General features: G+C 37.9%; 1 protein-coding gene across 2 annotated transcripts in view; it reads left to right on the top strand.

The window, feature by feature from the left end:
* UVRAG (UV radiation resistance associated) overlaps positions 1-19,113 on the top strand; it is a 315,389-nt gene that overhangs the window by 9,820 nt on the left and 286,456 nt on the right. The window contains exons 1-3 of one of the 2 annotated variants that reach the window (XM_007455037.1): positions 7,667-7,691; positions 9,506-9,508; positions 16,215-16,332. In XM_007455037.1, the coding sequence (XP_007455099.1) occupies positions 7,677-7,691; positions 9,506-9,508; positions 16,215-16,332 (136 nt within the window). In that variant the 5' untranslated portion in view covers positions 7,667-7,676. Of the gene's footprint in view, positions 1-7,666; positions 7,692-9,505; positions 9,509-16,214; positions 16,333-19,113 lie in introns of those variants that run through there. The other variant, XM_007455036.1, reaches the window with a different exon arrangement.

Below are 19,113 nucleotides of genomic sequence, written 5' to 3' on the forward strand. Positions count from 1 at the left end.
TTTTTTTTTTTTTTTTTTTTTTTTTTTTTTTTTTTTTTTTGCATTTCTACCATGTATACCACAGTGGTGAAGAATATGTTTTCTAGAGCCTGATGCTTGGGTTCAAATCCTGGTTCCGTTATTTCCTAGTTGGCAGTCTGGAAGTTACTTAATCTCCCTATGTCTCAGGGAGGCTCAGATCAAATGGGCATAATAGCACCTACCCTGTAGGGTTGTTGAAAGAATTATGTGGGTCATAAATTTGCCTAAAAAGGTGCTTGGTACGTAGTAACTGCTCAATGCTCACTAAATGTCTGCTCTTGCTACTATCGTTACCACTACTGCTGCTGCAGTTTGTGAGGCTCTGAGGATACGATAAATAAGGCACTGTCCTTGCCCTGGAGGGATTTATAATCTAATGGTTAAGGCAGCTATGTCAGCAGACCATTTTAGTGTAATATAAGAGATGGTTTGAACTAAATGCTGAGGTGGGAAAGAGAAGGAAAAGCATTCTAGCAGAGGGACCAGCTTGAGCAAAAAGGTAAGCAGGTGTAAAAGCGAATGGCAGATAATTATGTGAGGCTGGAGTTTAAGGATCTTGGAGGAGGATGGTGGAAACAAACGAGCTGGAGAGGTATAGTTTGGGATTAGATTATGGATGGCCATGTGTGCCATGGTTTGGAATTTGGACATTATCCTGGAGGTAGAGGGGAGGACTGTCTTTCTTTTTTAATAGACTTTATTTTTTAGAGCAATTTTAAGTTCATAGCAAAATTGAGCAGAAAGTACAGAGATTTTCCAAGTACTTTCTGCCCCTGTACGTACATAGCCTCCCCCATTAGCAGCACCCCACGCCACAGTCATACGTTTGTTACAGTTGATGAACTACATTGACACATCATCATCAGCCAAAGTTCACAGTTTACATTAGGGTTTACTCTTGGTGTTATACATTCTGTGGTTTTGAACATATGTATAATGACATGTGTTCACCAATATAGTATCACGCAGAGTAGTGTCACTGCCCTAAAAATCCCTGCGCTACACCTACACCAACTCCCTCCCCACTAGCCATGGAGGAAAATTGTTCCACATCCTTGTTAGCATTCGGTGTGGTCAGTATTCTGGATTTTGGCTATTTTAATAGGTGTGTAGTGGTATCTTGTTTGTTTTAGTTTGCATTTCCCTAATGAAAAATGATGTGGAACATCTTTTCATATGCTTATTTGCTGTCTGTATATCTTATTTGGTGAGGTGTCTGTTAAGGTCTTTGGCCCATTTTTCAATCAGGTTGTTTTGTTTTTCTACTGTTGAGTTAAGAGTTCTTTGTATATTTTAGGTAACAGTCCTTTGTCAGATGTGTTTTTTGCATATATTTTCCCCCATGGCTTGTTTTCTCATTCTCTTGACATTGTCTTTCAGAGAACAGAAGTTTTAAATTTTAATGAAGTCTAGTTTATCAATTATTTCTTTCATGGAGAGTGTGTTTGCTGTTGTATCTAAAAAGTAGTTGCCATTCCCAAGGTCACCTAGATTTCTTCTATGAATTTTATAGTTTCGCATTTTTACATTTAGGTCTGTGGTCCATTTTGAGTTGGTTTTTGTGAAAGGGTAAGGTTTGTGTCTAGATTATTTTTTTGTGTGTGGAGGTCCAGTTGTTCCAGCACCATTTGTTGAAGGACTATCTTCGATCTACACCTACACCTTGCGCTACATCTACAACTTCCTCCCCACCAGGAGTGAATGAAAATTGCTCCACATCCTTGTTAGCATTTGGTGTTGTCAGTATTCTGGATTTTGGCTATTCTATTTTATTTTTTTTTATTATTATTATTTTTTTTAATTTTAATTTTATTTTTATTTATTTATTTGTGCTGTGTTGGGTCTTCGTTTCTGTGCGAGGGCTTTCTCTAGTTGTGGCAAGTGGGGGCCACTCTTCATCGCGGTGCGCGGGCCTCTCACTATCGCGGCCTCTCCCGTTGCGGAGCACAGGCTCCAGACGCGCAGGCTCAGTAGTTGTGGCTCACGGGCCTAGCTGCTCCGTGGCATGTGGGATCTTCCCAGACCAGGGCTCGAACCCATGTCCCCTGCATCGGCAGGCGGACTCTCAACCACTGCGCCACCAGGGAAGCCCCTGGATTTTGGCTATTTTAATAGGTGTGTAGTATTGCCTTTGCTCCTCTGTCAAAGATCAGTTGACTATACTTATGTGGTATAAGTTTCTGTGCTCTCTGTTCTGTTCCTTTGATTTACTTGTTTATTCCGTTTGTCAGTATCCACAGAATAGCTTGCTGGAATTTTGATAGGGATTGCACTATTGCACTAGGAATCTATAGATTAAGTTGGAAAGAATTGACATCTTAACAGTATTGCATCTTCCTATCCATGAATATGGACTTTCCCCATTTATTTAGTTCTTCTTTGATATCTTTCATTAGAGTTGTATAGTTTTCCTCATGTAGATCTTGTTCATATTTATACCTAAGTATTTCATTTTGGGGGAGTATAATGTAAACGATATTATGTTTTTAAATGCAAATTCCCTTTGTTCATTGCTGTTATATAGGAAAGCAATTGGCTTTTGTAAATTTACCTCGTACCCTGCAACCTTGCAATAATTGCTTAGTTACAGGAGTTTGTGGTTGATTTTCTCAGATTTTCTACATAGATGATCATGTCATCTTTTGAACAAAGACAGTTTTATTTCTTCCTTCTCAATCTCTATACCTTTTATACTTGTTTTTCTTTTCTTTTTTAAACTTTTTGTTTAGAAAGAATTACAAGCTTATTGAAAAATTGCAAAAATAAAACTTGTACAAGAATACCTTTATACCCTTTACCCAGAGTCATCTATTGTTAACATTCCATTTGCCTTGTCATTTGCAAGCTATCTCTTCCTAGGTCTATACAGATATAGATAAGTTTTTTGTGTGTGTGAATCATTTGAAGTTAAGTTACATACATCCTGACCTTTTATCCTTAAATACTTGAGTATGTATTTCCTAGAAGAAGTATGTTCTCTTTTATATCTGCAGTATAGTTATCAGTTTCAGTAAATTAACATTGATATAATGCTTTTATCTAATCTGTGGTTCATAATCTGTCAGTTGATCCCATAATGTCCTTTATAGAACATTTCTTTCTCCAGTTCGTGATCCATTCTAGAGTCAGGTATTGCATTTAGTGGTTTTATCTCTTCTTTAAGGTAGAACATTTCTGCAGCTTTTCTTTGTCTCTTTTTTTAAGGTCAGTGTCATTATACAGATAGACTCCTTCCTCCCTTTTTAAAATAGACTATTCTTCATTTTCTGTTTACCTGATGTTTCCTCATGATTAGGTTCAGATTATGCATTCTCGCAATTGGAATTTCTTTTTCTTTTTTTTCATTTTTTTGGCCATGCTGCGTGGCACGTGGGATCTTAGTTCCCCAACCAGGGGTTGAACCCACACCCCCTGCATTGGAAGCTTGGAGTCTTAACCACCGGACCACCAGGGAAGTCCCTTCAATTGGAATTTCATGTGTGGTGATGCGTCCTTCATAGGGTATCACTTCTGGAGGCACATGATGTCCATTTGTCCCTTACTGGTGATGTTTATTTTGGTCACTCGGTCAAGATATTATCTGATTTCTCAACTATATAACTCTGTATGTGTGTGTCTGCCCTTGAAACTAACTAATAAACAGTCTTTGAGATCATGAATATATCCTGCTTCCCCCGCCGCGCCCCCGCCCCAGATTTATCATCCATTGATGATTTTTTTTAAAATTATTTATTTGGCTGCGCCGGATCTTCGTTGTGGCACACGGGATCTTTAGTTGCATCATACGAACACTTAGTTGCGGCGTGTGGGATCTAGTTCCCCAACCAGGGATGAACCTGGGCCCCTGCATTGGGAGTGTGGAGTCTGAGCCACTGGACTACGAGGGAAGTCCCCATTGATGATTTTTGTCTGAGGTAATCTTGGCTATCATTGTGGTAAAATTATGATTTCCGAGCTCTTAACACTCCCTCCACATTTATCAGTCTGCCCTTGGCATTGTACTGTGAGAGTAGGAGGATAGTTTTGAGGAGAGATTGATGGTGAGAAGAGTCATTGAGAAGGTGGTGGGGAGAAGGCTGCTGATGAAGTTTCTAAATAAGGGGAGACTGAGGCCTAAGCTGTGAGGCAGTGTGAGATATTCATTCATTCATCATTCCTTTATTCCTTCAGCAAACATTTATTGAATATCCGTGTGGCTGCGCTTGGGATAAATAGATGGTTTTGGTTCTTAAGGAGTTTAGTCACTGGAGGCTACAGAAAGGCCAAGAGTGGTGACAAAATAGAAGTGCTATTAAGAGGTATATATAAAATATAACTTTAATGTGTATGTTAAATATAACATATACATAAGGCTACTGTCTTATGGCACTGTGAAATATCTAATCTTGTCCATGGTTTACTCACTGGTTCATCCATCAAACACTTACTGAGTATCTACTTTGTGTCAGGTGCTAAGTGCTATGGGTAAAAAGAGGAATGAAACTTGGTTTCTTTATTTAAGGCTCACCCCTCTTTTGAGGGTACACAGCCATATAAACATAGTTGATAAAGCATGATTGTGAGCATGATTGTGGTAAGTACTGTGATGGTGGCATGTATATAGCATAGTCATGGCACAGAGGGGAGAAATTATCATCTTGGTTTAGGGTAGTGGATGGGGCAGGGTGGTCAGGAAGGATGTCTCAAAAGTGGAGATTCTGAGTTGGGTCATGAGGAATGATTTGACATTTGTCTGCTTAATTGTAGATACTCATTTTAGTCCAACTTTGTGATTACCATTTGCTGTCATATTTTCCTCCAGTCAAGATTCATGGCTCATTTTCACACACTACTGCAGAAATATCCTTTAAAAATTATTCATGAATGAATTTTCCACTCTTACCCTTTTATCTTTTGTCATGCTGCCTTGTGTTTTTAGTAGCTAATATCTTTAAAACCATTCTCATAGTATTTTTAGCCACAGTAGTTAGAACCATCTCCCCCACTTAACAGGTGAGAGAATCAAGGCCCAGAAAAGAACAATGAATACCCAGCTATTTTGGTTCTAAATTTGGAGCTTTTCCCACTATCTTAGTCTGTTTGCTTCTTGGATTTAAAGCACAGTTTTCCAATTTCACCTTTGTCTCTACCTTCACAAACGTGTATAGCTCGGGTTAGGTGGATAGATTTTGAACCTACAGGTAAACTGACCACTAAAAGCTGAGGCAACCTGTAGGGTAATAATTGTTACATTATGGAACTACCTTATGCGCTAGCACTGTGTATAAGTGCTTTGCAGTTCTTCCCTTTACTCTTGATTCATTGCACTTCTGTGAGGTAGAAGCTGTTATTAGCTCCATTTTACAGATGAGGTGTCTGAAGGTTAGAGAGATTAGTTACATACTCAAGGGAAATAGCAGAGCTGGGACTCAAACCTAGGTTGGCTAAGTTTATACCACAACACAAAACCAATGTTTGGTATAACTGGAATAAATAGCTCACAATCTGATTTTGTTCTGAAGCACATGCCCTTTGTTTTTTCTCAGGTTGATTTAATTGAACTCAGTTTGTAGCTGGGAGTCTCTGGAACTGTTTACCCTAGTGCTGCAGTGTACTGGCTGTCGCACAGGAGTTAGTCCTCATGTCGTGGGTGGCTTAATCTGCCTCTTCATCTCTTTCTTTCGTGGCTGAGCATCTATAAAAGTCCCATATTATTGGCTCTTAAAAAAGTCAAAACTTCTTGGTGCAGATGTGGAAATGGGGCAGAGACCAGGGCTCTTAATTTTATTGAATTTATGTAGGAGAGGTAGTCAGAGGTATTTAGTCTTCCCATTTCATTGTGTAGTTCCTGGCACATCATGGGTACTCCAGAGATGTTGAAATACTTTGGTTTGTTAGGGTACAATGTATAGGAGAGAATTATGAAGACATGAGGATGTTTGTGAATGTTGCGAGCTTATTGAGACAGATTTGGGTTTGAAGATGGTACTGGAAAGTAGATTTAGGGCCTTTGGATTTATTTAGTAAAGCTTGATTGTAGTGGGAGGACCTTATTAGATAAAGGCAACCTGGGTTAGTTCTGGGGCAAAGAGGAGGGGGGCAGTAATGGGAAAGAAGTAATGGAAATGAAGACACAAAGATTCTAATTTTGCTAATCTTGGTAGGTTTTAAAAATAGAGTCTCTCTGAAATCAGTATGTTAACATTTAATGCATAATGGGGAATATCCTGGCGGTCCAGTGGTTAGGACTCTGTGCTTCCACTGCAGGGGGCACGGATTCAATCCTTGGTCGGGAAACTAAGATCCAGCAATGCCATGCGGCTTAACGGGGGCCCCCCTATCCCCACCCCCGCAAGCAGCCAAATGCATAATGGCTTGTACTTGTTTAAGGAATTGTATAGAGATTACTATTTGTGAGCTCTTGTTTGCAGAAGAGGAAGTTGATATGTGTATAAGAGAAGAAAGCTGGTTTTTACAGTATAAACAACAATAGCTTTAGGGAAATGAATGAAGAGTGTGGAAAGGAAGAAACATGCCAGAGGTAACTGTGAAGAAAGAATTGATGGGCTGGGTGGCTGATTAGAAATGGGAGTAGGGGCGTGGGACATCTGCCAGGCGAAGATGTCTCAAAGGTTTTGAAACAGGGTATCTGGGAAGCAAATACATGGTGTACATGCACACATGTACACATAGCCTAGGAGATCAGGCCTGGGTGCAAACCTTGATTTTGCTGCTTACTAACAGTGTAAACATGGGTAGGTCCATTTACTTAGGACCTCAATTTTATTATCTAAAAAATGAGTAAAATGGCTTAGACTAGTGCTTATTAAACTCAAAATGTACATACAGATTACCTGGGGATCTTGTTAAAATGTAGATTCTGATTGAGTAAGGTCTGTAGTGGGACCTGAGAATCTGCATTTCCAACAGGTTCCCAGGTGATACTGAGTAGCAAAGGCTTAGATGACTTTCAAGATCCTTTTCAGTTCTGTAATTCTATAATTCTATTTATTGAATGTTTGTCCTTTGGAGATCTGTTATACTCTTGTGACTTTATTACCTCTATTTAGATAGATGAATTCTAAATCTGTCTCTTTACTTCAGATTAGAAATGCCTAAACCAATTCGTCATTTTACACTAACCACATCCCTTTCTTGACATCCCTATTTCTGTTAATACTTTATATTTGTAAAATACTTTACAGTTTTTCAGAGAGCTTTTATGTCCATTATTTCATTTGATCCTTAAAATAACCCACAGAGGTCAGCATGCAGGAAATATCTCTGTTTTATGGAAAGGAAAACAGGCTCAGAGAGACTAAGTGGTTTGCCCACTAGTGAGTGGTTAGAACCACCCTTGAATTCAGGATTATTGACTCTCTTACCACTATGTCACACTGCTTCGGGTAATGACTATCACAGATACCTGGGCTTAAGGGTTGGTTGCCATCTCTGTTTTTTTAAATATGTAAATTTAGTTTTATTTTAAAAGATAGGTACTATATTCATGTGGATCACAATTCAAAGGTTAACATAAATGCAGAAGTGGAATTTCTGGGTCAAAGAATCTATGCATTTGTAATTGTGGTAGGTATTGCCACATTGCCATCTTAGAGGTTTTACCAATTATACTTTTTTCAGGGAAGTGTCTGTTTTGCCACTGCCTGCCTCTGAATATGTTATCAGACTTTGTGATCTGTGCCAATTCTCGTGTAGTTTTAAGTTGCATTTCTCTTATGAGTGAGGTTGAGAATCTTTTCTTGTTTAAGTGCTATTTGTATTTTCTGTGAATTAATCTGTTAATATTCTTTGTCGGTTTTTCTGTTGGGTGGTTGGACTTTTTGTTCTATGAACTCTTTATTTTATTTTTGGCTGCGCCTCATGGCTTGCGGGATCTTAGTTCCCCGACAAGGGATTGAACCTGGGCTCCTGGCAGTGAAAGCGCCGAATCCTAACCACGGACCACCAGGGAATTCCCATATGAACTCTTTATGTTTTAGTGAAATTGTCTTTGTTATATGAATTAAAATCTTTTTGTTAGGTTTTTTTCCTTTGATTTTATATATGCTAGTTTTTGTCATGCATAATTTAAAAACATTTTATATAGTAAATTTTATTGATTTTTTTTCTTTCTTTTTATAGCTTCAGAGTTTTATGTCATTCTTAGACCTTTGAGGTTATAAAATAATTCTTCATGGTTTCTTTTGATACTTTTATGCTTTAATTATTTACATTTGAATATTTTTAAACCATCTGGGATTTGCTATAAGGTATAGGATATGTTTCTTGTATATATACATATTTCTTTTCTTTCCTTCCCCTTCCCTTTCCTGATGGCTACTCTATTGCCCTAACACCTTTATTGATTAGTTCTTATATTTCTAGAGGTCCTTTAATTCTTTTATCAGTCTTCTCTTTGTCCTCAACCATATCCGTTATCTGGTTAGTCTCCCCATTAAGCCCATTTTTGTCTTTGTGCTCCCATATAGTCTTATCCTTTCTTTCTGTTCTTATTGATATTACTTTAAAACCTTTTTTATTATGGAAATTTCAATGAATAAAGAAATATAATGTATATTTTATATATAAATGTGTATTGAAATGCATACATACAGGGCGGGATGTAATAAACTCCCAGGTACCTGTTACCTGTTATTGGTAATAACTATCAATAACTATCACCTCATGGTAGATCTTATTTTATCTATATACCTAACTAACAATACTTGTCCTCCCTCCCTCACCCCAATTATTTTGAAGCAAATTACAGGCACGATACTACTTTTAACACTTGGACCATTGAAGCTGTCTTCTGTCTTGCACTTTTTATCCTCCAGGTCATCCTGTGTAATTCTGTCTTCTGTCTTACATTTCTAAAATAACAGTTCTTTAATTAAGCGGTCTTTGAAAGTATATGTTGGATACTTTTACCTCAAACTGGCTTTTTCATGTGCCCAAACTGCGGTTCTTTAGAAAGATTACATACTCTGAAACTAGGGAATGCCATGTTTGTATCCCCACAGTTCCTAGCATAGTCTGTAAAGGAAATAACAGCAAGTAAAATAGAAGAAAGGGGAATGAGAGAGGGAGGATGAGAGAGACATACATGGAGAACAATACTGGATCTGTCACTACAAAGGCCTGTTTCTTAGAGCAGCACTACCCAGAGGAAACATGGGAGAAAAAGGGCAAGTTTGGACTTCCTACCAAGATTGGGGTGAATAGGGTAGAGATTAAAAAAAAAACCTCAAAAACAAAAAAACCCGGAGCCAAAATGTATAAGAAATGTAGGAAGTTCAGAGACATAGATAATTTTGTCTTTTCTTGTGGAGAAGCCTGTTAGTGCATAGTAAATGACTGAATTAAATTCTAGGACTTATTTGAACTTGAGTGAGAGGAGAGTTAATGTCAAAATAAGCGCTTTGGTTCCAAGGTTGTGTAATTTGTGTCAGAGAAAGTTCTCAGTTAGGAACAGGAGCTATAAAGTTTTTATGAGAGATCAGAGTTGGTGGTTGGTTTGTTTAAATCTGTAACATTGGGTGTTGGCACCATCTGCTTTCTATCCAGCAGCATCTAGTTTTAAAGCATTTCTGTGTTCTTCAAAAGTTTTCACAGTGAGTCTTTCAGCTGGGATCAAGAGATTAGAAAAAATAGTTAGGTGATTGAAACTGCTATAATATAGAAGGGGCTTTTATATTTTTTAAAAAGATTGACCTAATTTATCAAGCTTAAATTCTTGATTTGGTAATTCAGCATTTTTACCTTCCATGGAAATGTGGAAAACTAATTTTCTCCCAGGTTTGCTTTTGTTGTCCCTCAAAAAAGTGTACCAAAGTAGCAGTAATCTGACTTAACCTGGGCCTTAATTCTTCCATGCCAGTTAGCCTGGCCCCAGGCTGAGAATAAATGCCTGACCTGAAAAAAAAAAAAATGAACTGGAAATAGGAAAGGGGAACGGTATTCAGAACAAGTTTGACTGCATTTCAAAATCAAATGCTACTTTAAAACTTCTCATAACTCAGTGAGTATCTACATTAGGGGTCAGCAAACTGTGGCCAACGGTCACTGGTTTTTTATAACAACTGATGAAATAAGAAAGGTTTTGACATCGTTAAAGGATTACCGACAAACAAAAACCCAAAGAATTTGCGGAGACAGGATGCACCCTGAAAATCTTGAAATATTTACTTTCTGCTCCTTTTAGAACAACCCACGATCTACATCCTTCAGGGTATATAGTAGTATTTATTTATGTGGACATTTAAAATTTCTTGTTCTTTTGTTTGTATTTCATATTAGCACTTTGTTTTTGTAAGGGTTATGCAATTTTCCATTGTGTGAATATACCACAGTTTGAGTGGTTATTCAGTTTTTGCTTTTATAGCCCATATTTGCACACATTTTTGTGATTTGTGGAATTTCTTGGTCAAATATTATGTGCAGTTTAAAATTTGGTAATTGTTGCTAAATCACTGTCCTTCCAAAATGGACCATTTTATATTTTCCCCAACATTATTTTCCTTACTAGCATCAACCCTGACAGAGACTAAAATGGTTTGGTTAATCAGATCTCTTTGTTTTCTATTGTTGAGTAACAAACAAAAAATTCAGTGGCTTAAAACATCATCGTTTATTTTGCTCATGAATATGCAGTTTGGTTCGGGCTTGGTGGGAACAACTTGTCTGTGCTTTACTTGATGTCATTTCTGGCGTCTCAAAGGCTGGGTACTGAAATGGTCACTTGCGTGTCTGGTTGTAGCTGGGATCTCTCAGCTGGGGCTGAGGAGAACACCTGCAAAGTCTTCTCCACTTGGCTGCTGGGCATCCTCACAGTGGGGTGACTGGATGCTGAGGAAGAGCATCCTGTAAAGAGGACCAGGTAATTTTATGATTTAGCTTCAGAAGTCACATGGCATTGTTTCTGCCATAGTCACAGGCCTGCCCTCATTTAAGGGAGAGGGAACATAAACGCCACTTCGTCAAGGAGGAGTGGCAGCATCACATTGTAAGAGAGCACGTGGGATGCGATGTATTGGTGCGGCCATTCTTTGGAAAATACAGTCTGCACAAGCTGGAATATTTGTTTTGGTGTGCATATCTTTATGAGTGGGATTATACGTCTTTTCATATGGTTATTGACCATTTCCATTTCTTTTTCGGTGGCTGCCTTTTTGTATCCTTTGCCCCCTTTTCTGTTGGACTATAGATTATTGATTATATTATTGATTTGTAATCGCTCTTGTAGACTAAGCAAATTAGACTCAAAATTTGTTTAGAAGATATGTCACCATGGTCTTGGGAGTCATAAAAGGTGCGTGGGATTATAGCTTAGTTTGGTGATGGTGGGGATTTGTGGAGTCATTATATTTAAGAAACACAGTTACTCTTGTTTTTTAAGCAAGGGGTGCAGGGAAGGAGGGTGCATGATAGCCATTTCTTCCTCCTTCTGTTGGCCATCAGCCTCCCTGAGTCACTCTCCAGCAGTGACGAGGAACAAGATCAAGGACACCACATTTCTCTTTGGTCATTATTATACCTCAGAAACCAGAAAGTTTTAGATACCAGCCAGGGAAAGGTGCTAATATTTAGGAGGAACATAGAACACCAATGGCGCATCTTACTACTGAAAATTGCTTTGGTTTTCTTTTAGTTCTGGGGTGTGTTTTGACTTGCCGTCACCAAGGTTAAGGTTCAAAATTATATCAACAAAAATGGAGTGACCCGCCAGAAATTACCATTTTCTAAAATATGGAGATGTTTAACAAAATAAAACATTTCTTTGTACTTTGCCTCTAAATTAGAATGTTCTCTTCATCTGCTAACCTGTTAATGGGATAAATTCTTTTTTTAAAATTAATTAATTTTTAAAATGTATTTTATTTTTGGCTGTGTTGGGTCTTCCTTGCTGCACGTGGGCTTTCTCTAGTTGAGGCGAGCGGGGGCTACTCTTTGTTGTGGTGCGTGGGCTTCTCATTGCGGTGGCTTCTCTTGTTGTGGAGCATGGTCTCTAGGTGCTCGGGCTTCAGTAGTTGCAGCGCGTGGGCTCAATAGTTGTGGCTCGCAGACTCTAGAGCGCAGGCTCAGTAGTTGTGGCGCATGGGCTTAGTTGCTCTGCGGCATGTGGGATCTTCCCGGATCAGGGATCAAACCCGTGTCCCCTGCATTGGCAGGCGGATTCTTAACCACTGCGCCACCAGGGAGGCCCCGGGATAAATTCTTGATAAACAGTTACAATGTAAGTCTTCTCTCTAGTTGTAATCTTTGATAGTTTTATAGGGACTGGGTATGTCATTATACAGTAGTTCTCATTTTAGGTATGGTTTGATCCAGAGACAAATTCTGTTGCCAGGACTTTTTTACTTTTATTTTTTAATTGAAGTATAGTTGATTTACAATATTAATTTCAGGTGTACAGCGTAGTGATTCAGTATTTTTACAGATTATACTCCATTAATAGCTATAATAGCTATAATTCCCTGTGCTCTACACTGTATCCTTGTTGCTTGTCTATTTTATGCATAGTAGTTTGTATCTCTTAATCCCTTACCTCTGTCTTGCTCCACATCTCTGGACTCTGCTGTCTTACTTGCTGTTTTCATTTCACTGTGGTGTAAAGATGACTGCCAGCGTCTCTAGTCCCATGTCCTTTCCAGGTTCTGGGCCAGTAGGGGGAAAATAAACCTCTCAACAATGTAATTTCTGGGTTTTCTAGGATCCTAATCATGTGTTATGGGCAGGGGGATGGAATGTGCTGATTGGCCTGATCTGAGTCACGCGACCCTCCTTGGAGTTGGAGGTGGAGTTAATTCTACAGGAAGTATTATATAGATTGATAGCAGAGGAGAGTGGTTCTACAAAGGAATATCTGAGGGGTTTTTTGTTTGTTTGCTTGTTTGGCTTTTTTTGTTTGTTTGTTTCTTAAACCAAATAGGTGCTGGGCAGGACAAAACAAAACAAAATAAATAAAAACAAAGCAAAAAAATTATTTAATCTACTGTTATGTTTTAAAGCAATTTTCTAAGAGCATTAGTACTGTTAACAAGAAAAACCAACCATTTTAGATTCTTCAGAGGCACCAGTTTACAATCATACTAATGAGTAACGCTTACTTTTTTACTTAAGCAAATGTTTCAGATCTACAACATATGGCAGTTAAGTCTTGTTTTAGAATTTATACTTGAGAGATTGGTAAAAGAAAAAAGTTAAGGAATTTAGGATCCTACGGTCTTCTACCCACTGCCAACATTGCAGATGGAGTTGTGCTCTAGCTACAACTGTCAGTCCTCCAAATCAAAGCTGAGTAAGAAGATTTAATTTTATTTGTTAGTGAACGTTTTTAACCTTTATATAGAATGTTTTATAGGCAGTGTTTCAAAGACATTAAAGCCATGTTAATTCCAACTTAAAAATTAAAAATCTATTCAGCTTTAGTTTTGGAGATAGGTGTTTTTAGAGCACAACTTGGATGCCTAAAGCTACTGCTGTAGAAAGATACACAAAGAGCTTTTTATAACTGTGAAAGCTTAGAGCTTTGAGAAAGTATAAGGAGATTGGCTGGTGAAGAAGCTGCATGGAATGTTATCTTAAAGAGTAATTCCAAAGTCTGTGTAAATTTTAATTACTCAGTATTTTTACTTTTCTAAGATAATTGAGCCAGTTTAGAGCATAAGACAGATTTGAATTTAACTATCTTTAGATGGGCCATTGAAGAGATAGTCTGATATTTAATTTCTGTTTAGACAAGTTCTAAAGCAGTGTATTTATGCTAGATGGTGCCACCAGGCCACGAACTACCGCTAGATTGTATACCCTGGAGCAGTTAAAGGTAGATGAGTGCTGAGGATTTGCTGTAGTCCAGAAGCACTGCTAAGATTTGAGCCCCCTTTCAGTTCTGAGGTCCATTCTTAGGTTTGAAGTGCTCTCTATTCTCCCACCATCTCGTGGGTGGGTGTCAGAATCCACTAAGCGTTCAAGGCCACTCAGGTTCATTGCAAGGCCTAGGTCATACCAAGACCTTCTTGACTGGATTAATTCACTGGACATATATTAATTCAGTCAAAAACCATTTATTGTGTTCCTGCTATTTGCTAGGTACTCATCTAGATGCTGGAGATACAACAGTAAATAAAGTCTCTCCTTTATAGAACTTATAGTCTAGTTGGGGAAGATTGACAAGTATCTGGAACTATCCATAATTCCATATTAGGTATAATTATACATTGTTTTGGTCAAGTACAGATGTTCTGGGGAACTGAGAACCAGAGAGGATCCTTTAGGTCACCTTGATTTCTTTAATATTTCCTTGGATCATAGGGTAATATTTTGGGCAAAGGTGGGTGATATAGCTGGTGGTAAGGCTGGTGGTAATTTTTGGTATTGCTATTATATTTTGGACTAGGTTTAGTTGATTTAAACTTTTTCTTATTTCTTTAACTTTATTTTTTGATTATGTAAATCATTCTTATGGTACAGAAGTTAAAACCACATAAACAAGTATCAGGGAAGTCTTGCTTTTATCTCTATTCCCTCCAACCTGTTCTCACCCCCACAGGTAGTAATTTTTCTGCGTTTCTGGTTTAACCTCCCAGTGTTTCTTTTTAATTGCATTAAAAAGAAACAGTTCAGTTAGAGAATAAGGAAGGAGGAATCTTCTCTCCTTAACTTTGAAGCATAAATGGATTTCCTTAAAGAGAGTAGTATTCTAGATTAAGGGGCTAGCATTAGCAAAAGCATGGAGCTAGGACCATGCATGATCTTTTTCATGGAACCTTAAGCAGTCACGTGTGACTAAGGGGCTGGGTATGTGGAAGATCTAGTGGCCAGTAAGGATAGGTTATGGAGAGGTCGGATTGCACAAGGCTTTGAAAGGAATAATGGGAAGTTTGTACTTTATGCTGGAGGCTTTGGGTAATGTTTTCAGGTTTTTGAATAGAGGACCAAGTTTGGAATCTTATGGCAGAATAGATGTGATTGTTGTGTATAGGCAATTAATAGTTCCTGTCAATTTAAAACCTTGACTGAGAAGGTTGATGAAAAATATATAGTAGAAGGAAATAGTTGCTGTAATCCAGGGTGTGAAATGGAAACCTTTGGCAGATTGTAGAAATATAAGTCTTTTAGAGTAAGCCCTAGGAACTTTTTGTAAGTACATTTGGGGCTTTTCGTACTTTGAGTATTAACCAAATTTATTAGACAATAACATTCTCTGTCAAAGAATCTTAATCTCTAGATTGGGAGAAAGGATTGGGTTGGTATGTGCGTGGAAGGGAAGAACTGAACTTTTCTGGCTGACTGCACATGTAATTAAAGATGGACTTAGCAAAGTGGGCTTTCAGCCTGAAGGGAGAGCTTAAAGCATATTTAAAACTGAGCCCATGGTTTCTATTTTTAAGTCTCTGAAAATAATGATCTGACACAGGGAACTAGCTTTTGAGAATGAATCTGTTGTGCTTAGACTTCAGCATTGCCAACTTTTTCTCCTTTTGATATGAGATGATTTGGCTATGCCTTAAGTTATCTTATATTTTTGTTGATTTCTGCTGTTGCTTATGGAGCTTTGCCTTTCCAACACTAGTGACTCCAAGTAATTCATGCGTCCTAGTTGGAGAAATTGTTGGGAAGGAGGCCTGATTAGGAAATAGGGGCTGGTTAACTGCTGGTCAAATGAGAATTTAAGCTGGCAACAGTTGGGTTACTGGCTGGATGGAGTGAACAGTGAGTTATTGCTTTTATTTTTTGCCTTTGGCTTCTTTTCCTGGTTGTAATAGATGATCTGTGTCAGACTGAGCTAGCAACAGAGGTGTATGTATGTAATAATGGCTGATTTTCTGTTGGTATGAGGTGGACTTTGCATGTCTACCAGCATCCTTCCGAAGGGAAAAAAGCAAATTACTATTATACTTAGTTTATGTTCTAGGAAATACTAACACTATTCTACAGGTATATAGCATTGATATAACATTTATGCTTTTCAAGAATGTTTCATATCTGTTATATCATGCTCCCAACAACCTTGTAAATGATATAGGGCAGGAATAGTTCCTATTTGACAGAAGAGATGCTGAGGCATAAATAAGAGACTGGGTTAAGGTTGCTGGCTCAACAGATAAACGACTGGGACAACTTACTCTATTTTATGTTTGAATTGTAACTTTCAGAAAGCTTTATAGGAGGAAAAAGCTGAATACTCCTCTTTTTTTGTGATTATTTTTCAGCGACGTCTTAGACATCTTCGGAACATTGCTGCCCGGAACATTGTTAATAGGAATGGCCATCAACTCCTAGATACCTACTTCACACTTCACTTGTGTAACACTGAAAAGGTATATAAAGGTAAGGGAATCTGGACTTGCCACCCACAGATCGTTGCATCTCATTTTTATTCTTTTGTAACACAAATGATTCGCGGTACCTCTTGCTAGTATTGCTTATTAGAAAGCTAAGTTGTCATGCTGTCTGAAAATATTTCATGAGCAGTTGTTATACATATTGAAGAAACATGTCTTTTGGATAGTTCTTTCAGATAACTGAGACTTACATAGATAAATTTATCATTCCTTTATGAATGTTGACGTTTAATATCTGTATTCCAGTAGCTGTCATTTAAAATAGGCTATTTGATGGGACTTCCCTGGTGGCGCAGTGGATAAGACTCCGTGTTCCCAATGCAGGGGGCCCAGGTTTGATCCCTGGTCAGGGAACTAGATCCCACATGCATGCCATAACTAAGAGTTCGCATGCCACAACCAAGGAGCTGGCAAGCCACAACTAAGACCTGGCTCAACCAAAAAATAAATAAATAAATAAAATAACTAAAACTTAAAAAATTTTTTTTAAATTTATAATAAAAAGGTTATTTGAGGGACTTCCCTGGCAGTCCAGTAGTTAAGACTTTGCCTTCCAATGCAGGGGGGTGTGGGTTCGATTGCTGGTGGGGGAGCTAAGATCCCACATGCTTCGCGGCCAAAAAACCAAAACATAAAATGGAAACAATATTGTACCAGATTCAATAAAGACTTTGTAAATGGTCCACATCAAAAAAATCTTTAAAAAAAATAAAATAAAATAGGTTATTTGAGTCCAGTATCCAGCACTAATTTGCTTTTCTTTAAAATATAATTGATTCCTTCAGTATTATGGTAAAATTTAGACCTAGTTCATATCTTCTCATATCTGTACTACTTTGTGTATATGGGGTCATTTTTAGAAGAATGGCATGGTTTCTTTGAATTCAGTTCCACATTGAAATGTGGATTCTTCCATAAGTGATAATTCTAAGAGTACATCAGATATTTGAGTCAAAATCACAAGCATCTTTTGAATACATATTGGATGAAAGGCACTTTGGTATAATCAGTTGACCTGTGTTGGTTGCTGTAAGAGAGGAAGCATGGTATAAGGACAGGAATATTGGATTAGGATTGAAACTACATTGATACTAGTGCTAGCTATTTCAGCTAGTATATAAGTGTATACTATACACTAAAATAGCTATATGCTATTTATGTGTTTTTTGGACAGAGATCATGGCTTTTCTAGCCTCACTTTTCCCATTTGTAAAGTGGAGATAATGAGGTCTTAAGAAGTCAGGCAAGACAGATTTTTATGAGGATCAACTGAGATAAGGTGATAACACTTGGTAACATGTGAGTAAAGGTCTATTTATATTAATAAAAGGTGGCATTATTTTAATTTTTTTCTTTTTTTTGCCCGCACTGCACGGCATGTGGGATCTTAATTCCCCGATCAGGGATCGAACCCGTGCCCCCTGCATTAGAAGCACGGAGTCTTAACCACTGGATCACCAGGGAAGTCCCAGATGGCGTTATTTTAAAAAGAGGTACTAAGGACTTATTTGAATTCTGTCCTATGGCAAAGATGAAAAATTCAAATGACATTTTATGTTTTTGGTTTTAATTACTTTTAAAAATTGTCATTAAAGCAGTAGTTGTTTAACAACTTTTTTCTTTTTTTAATTTCAATACCAGTATATGCTAATTTAAAAATTTAATCAGAAATTATATAGAGTAGAACCCCCCCCTTCATATACCAATGGCATTAGAGTATTTCGAAGGGTAAAAAAAAAAAGGACTGTAAATTCCGCCATTTTTTTTTTTTTTTTTTTTTTTTTTGCGGTACGTGGGCCTCTCACTGTTGTGGCCTCTCCCTTTGCGGAGCACAGGCTCCGGACGCGCAGGCCCAGCGGCCATGGCTCACGGGCCCAGCCGCTCTGCGGCATGTGGGATATTCCCAGACCAGGGCACGAACCTGCGTCCCCTGCATCGACAGGCGGACTCTGAACCACTGCGCCACCAGGGAAGCCCCAATTCCGCCATTTTTACATAGTTTTATTTCATTCTTATTTTTGATTCTAACCATTGCATCTTTTTAAAACAATTGTATTAATCTGAACGAGTAACACTAGCTACTATAACAAATACCACAAGTCACTCAGTGACTTGACATAATAAATTTCTTAAACACTAAGTTCAATGTAGGTGTTCTTTTTTCCAATAATAATTATAAGTATTTATTAAGAAGTAAGGAAATTTAGACTTAAATCTAAAGTCTCCCAGTTCTTGAGCAGCAAACGATAGCTAGAAAGCAGGCTTTTCACAAGTATAATCAATTCTTTAATTTATTTGCTTTTCAGTTTTCATTGGCAGGCATAATGTGGTTTGCAGAAGCAGACAAATATTTATTTATTTATTTATTAACATTTAAACATATTCTCTAATTTATTTTTTAACATCTTTATTGGAGTATAATTGCTTTACAATGTTTTGTTAGTTTCTGCTGTATAACAAAGTGAATCAGCTATATGTATACATATATCCCCATATCTCTTCCCTCTTGCGTCTCCCTCCCACCCTCCCTATCCCACCCCTCTAGGTGGTCACAAAGCACAGAGCTGATGTCCTGTGCTATGCGGCTGCTTCCCACTAGCTATCTGTTTTAATGTAGGTGTTCTTTATCAGATACTGGCTTGGCAGCTGTCTTCTAAGTGGTGACTCAGGTATCCAGGCTCCTTCTATTTTGGAATGATGCTTCTGGTATGGCAAGAGCAAGGGATTATTTGAGGGAGATTTTTTTTTTTTTTTTTTTGCCGTACGC

The sequence above is a fragment of the Lipotes vexillifer genome, unplaced genomic scaffold, assembly GCF_000442215.2.
Source record: "Lipotes vexillifer unplaced genomic scaffold, Lipotes_vexillifer_v1.1 scaffold1693, whole genome shotgun sequence".
NCBI classification, from domain to species: Eukaryota; Metazoa; Chordata; class Mammalia; order Artiodactyla; family Lipotidae; genus Lipotes; species Lipotes vexillifer.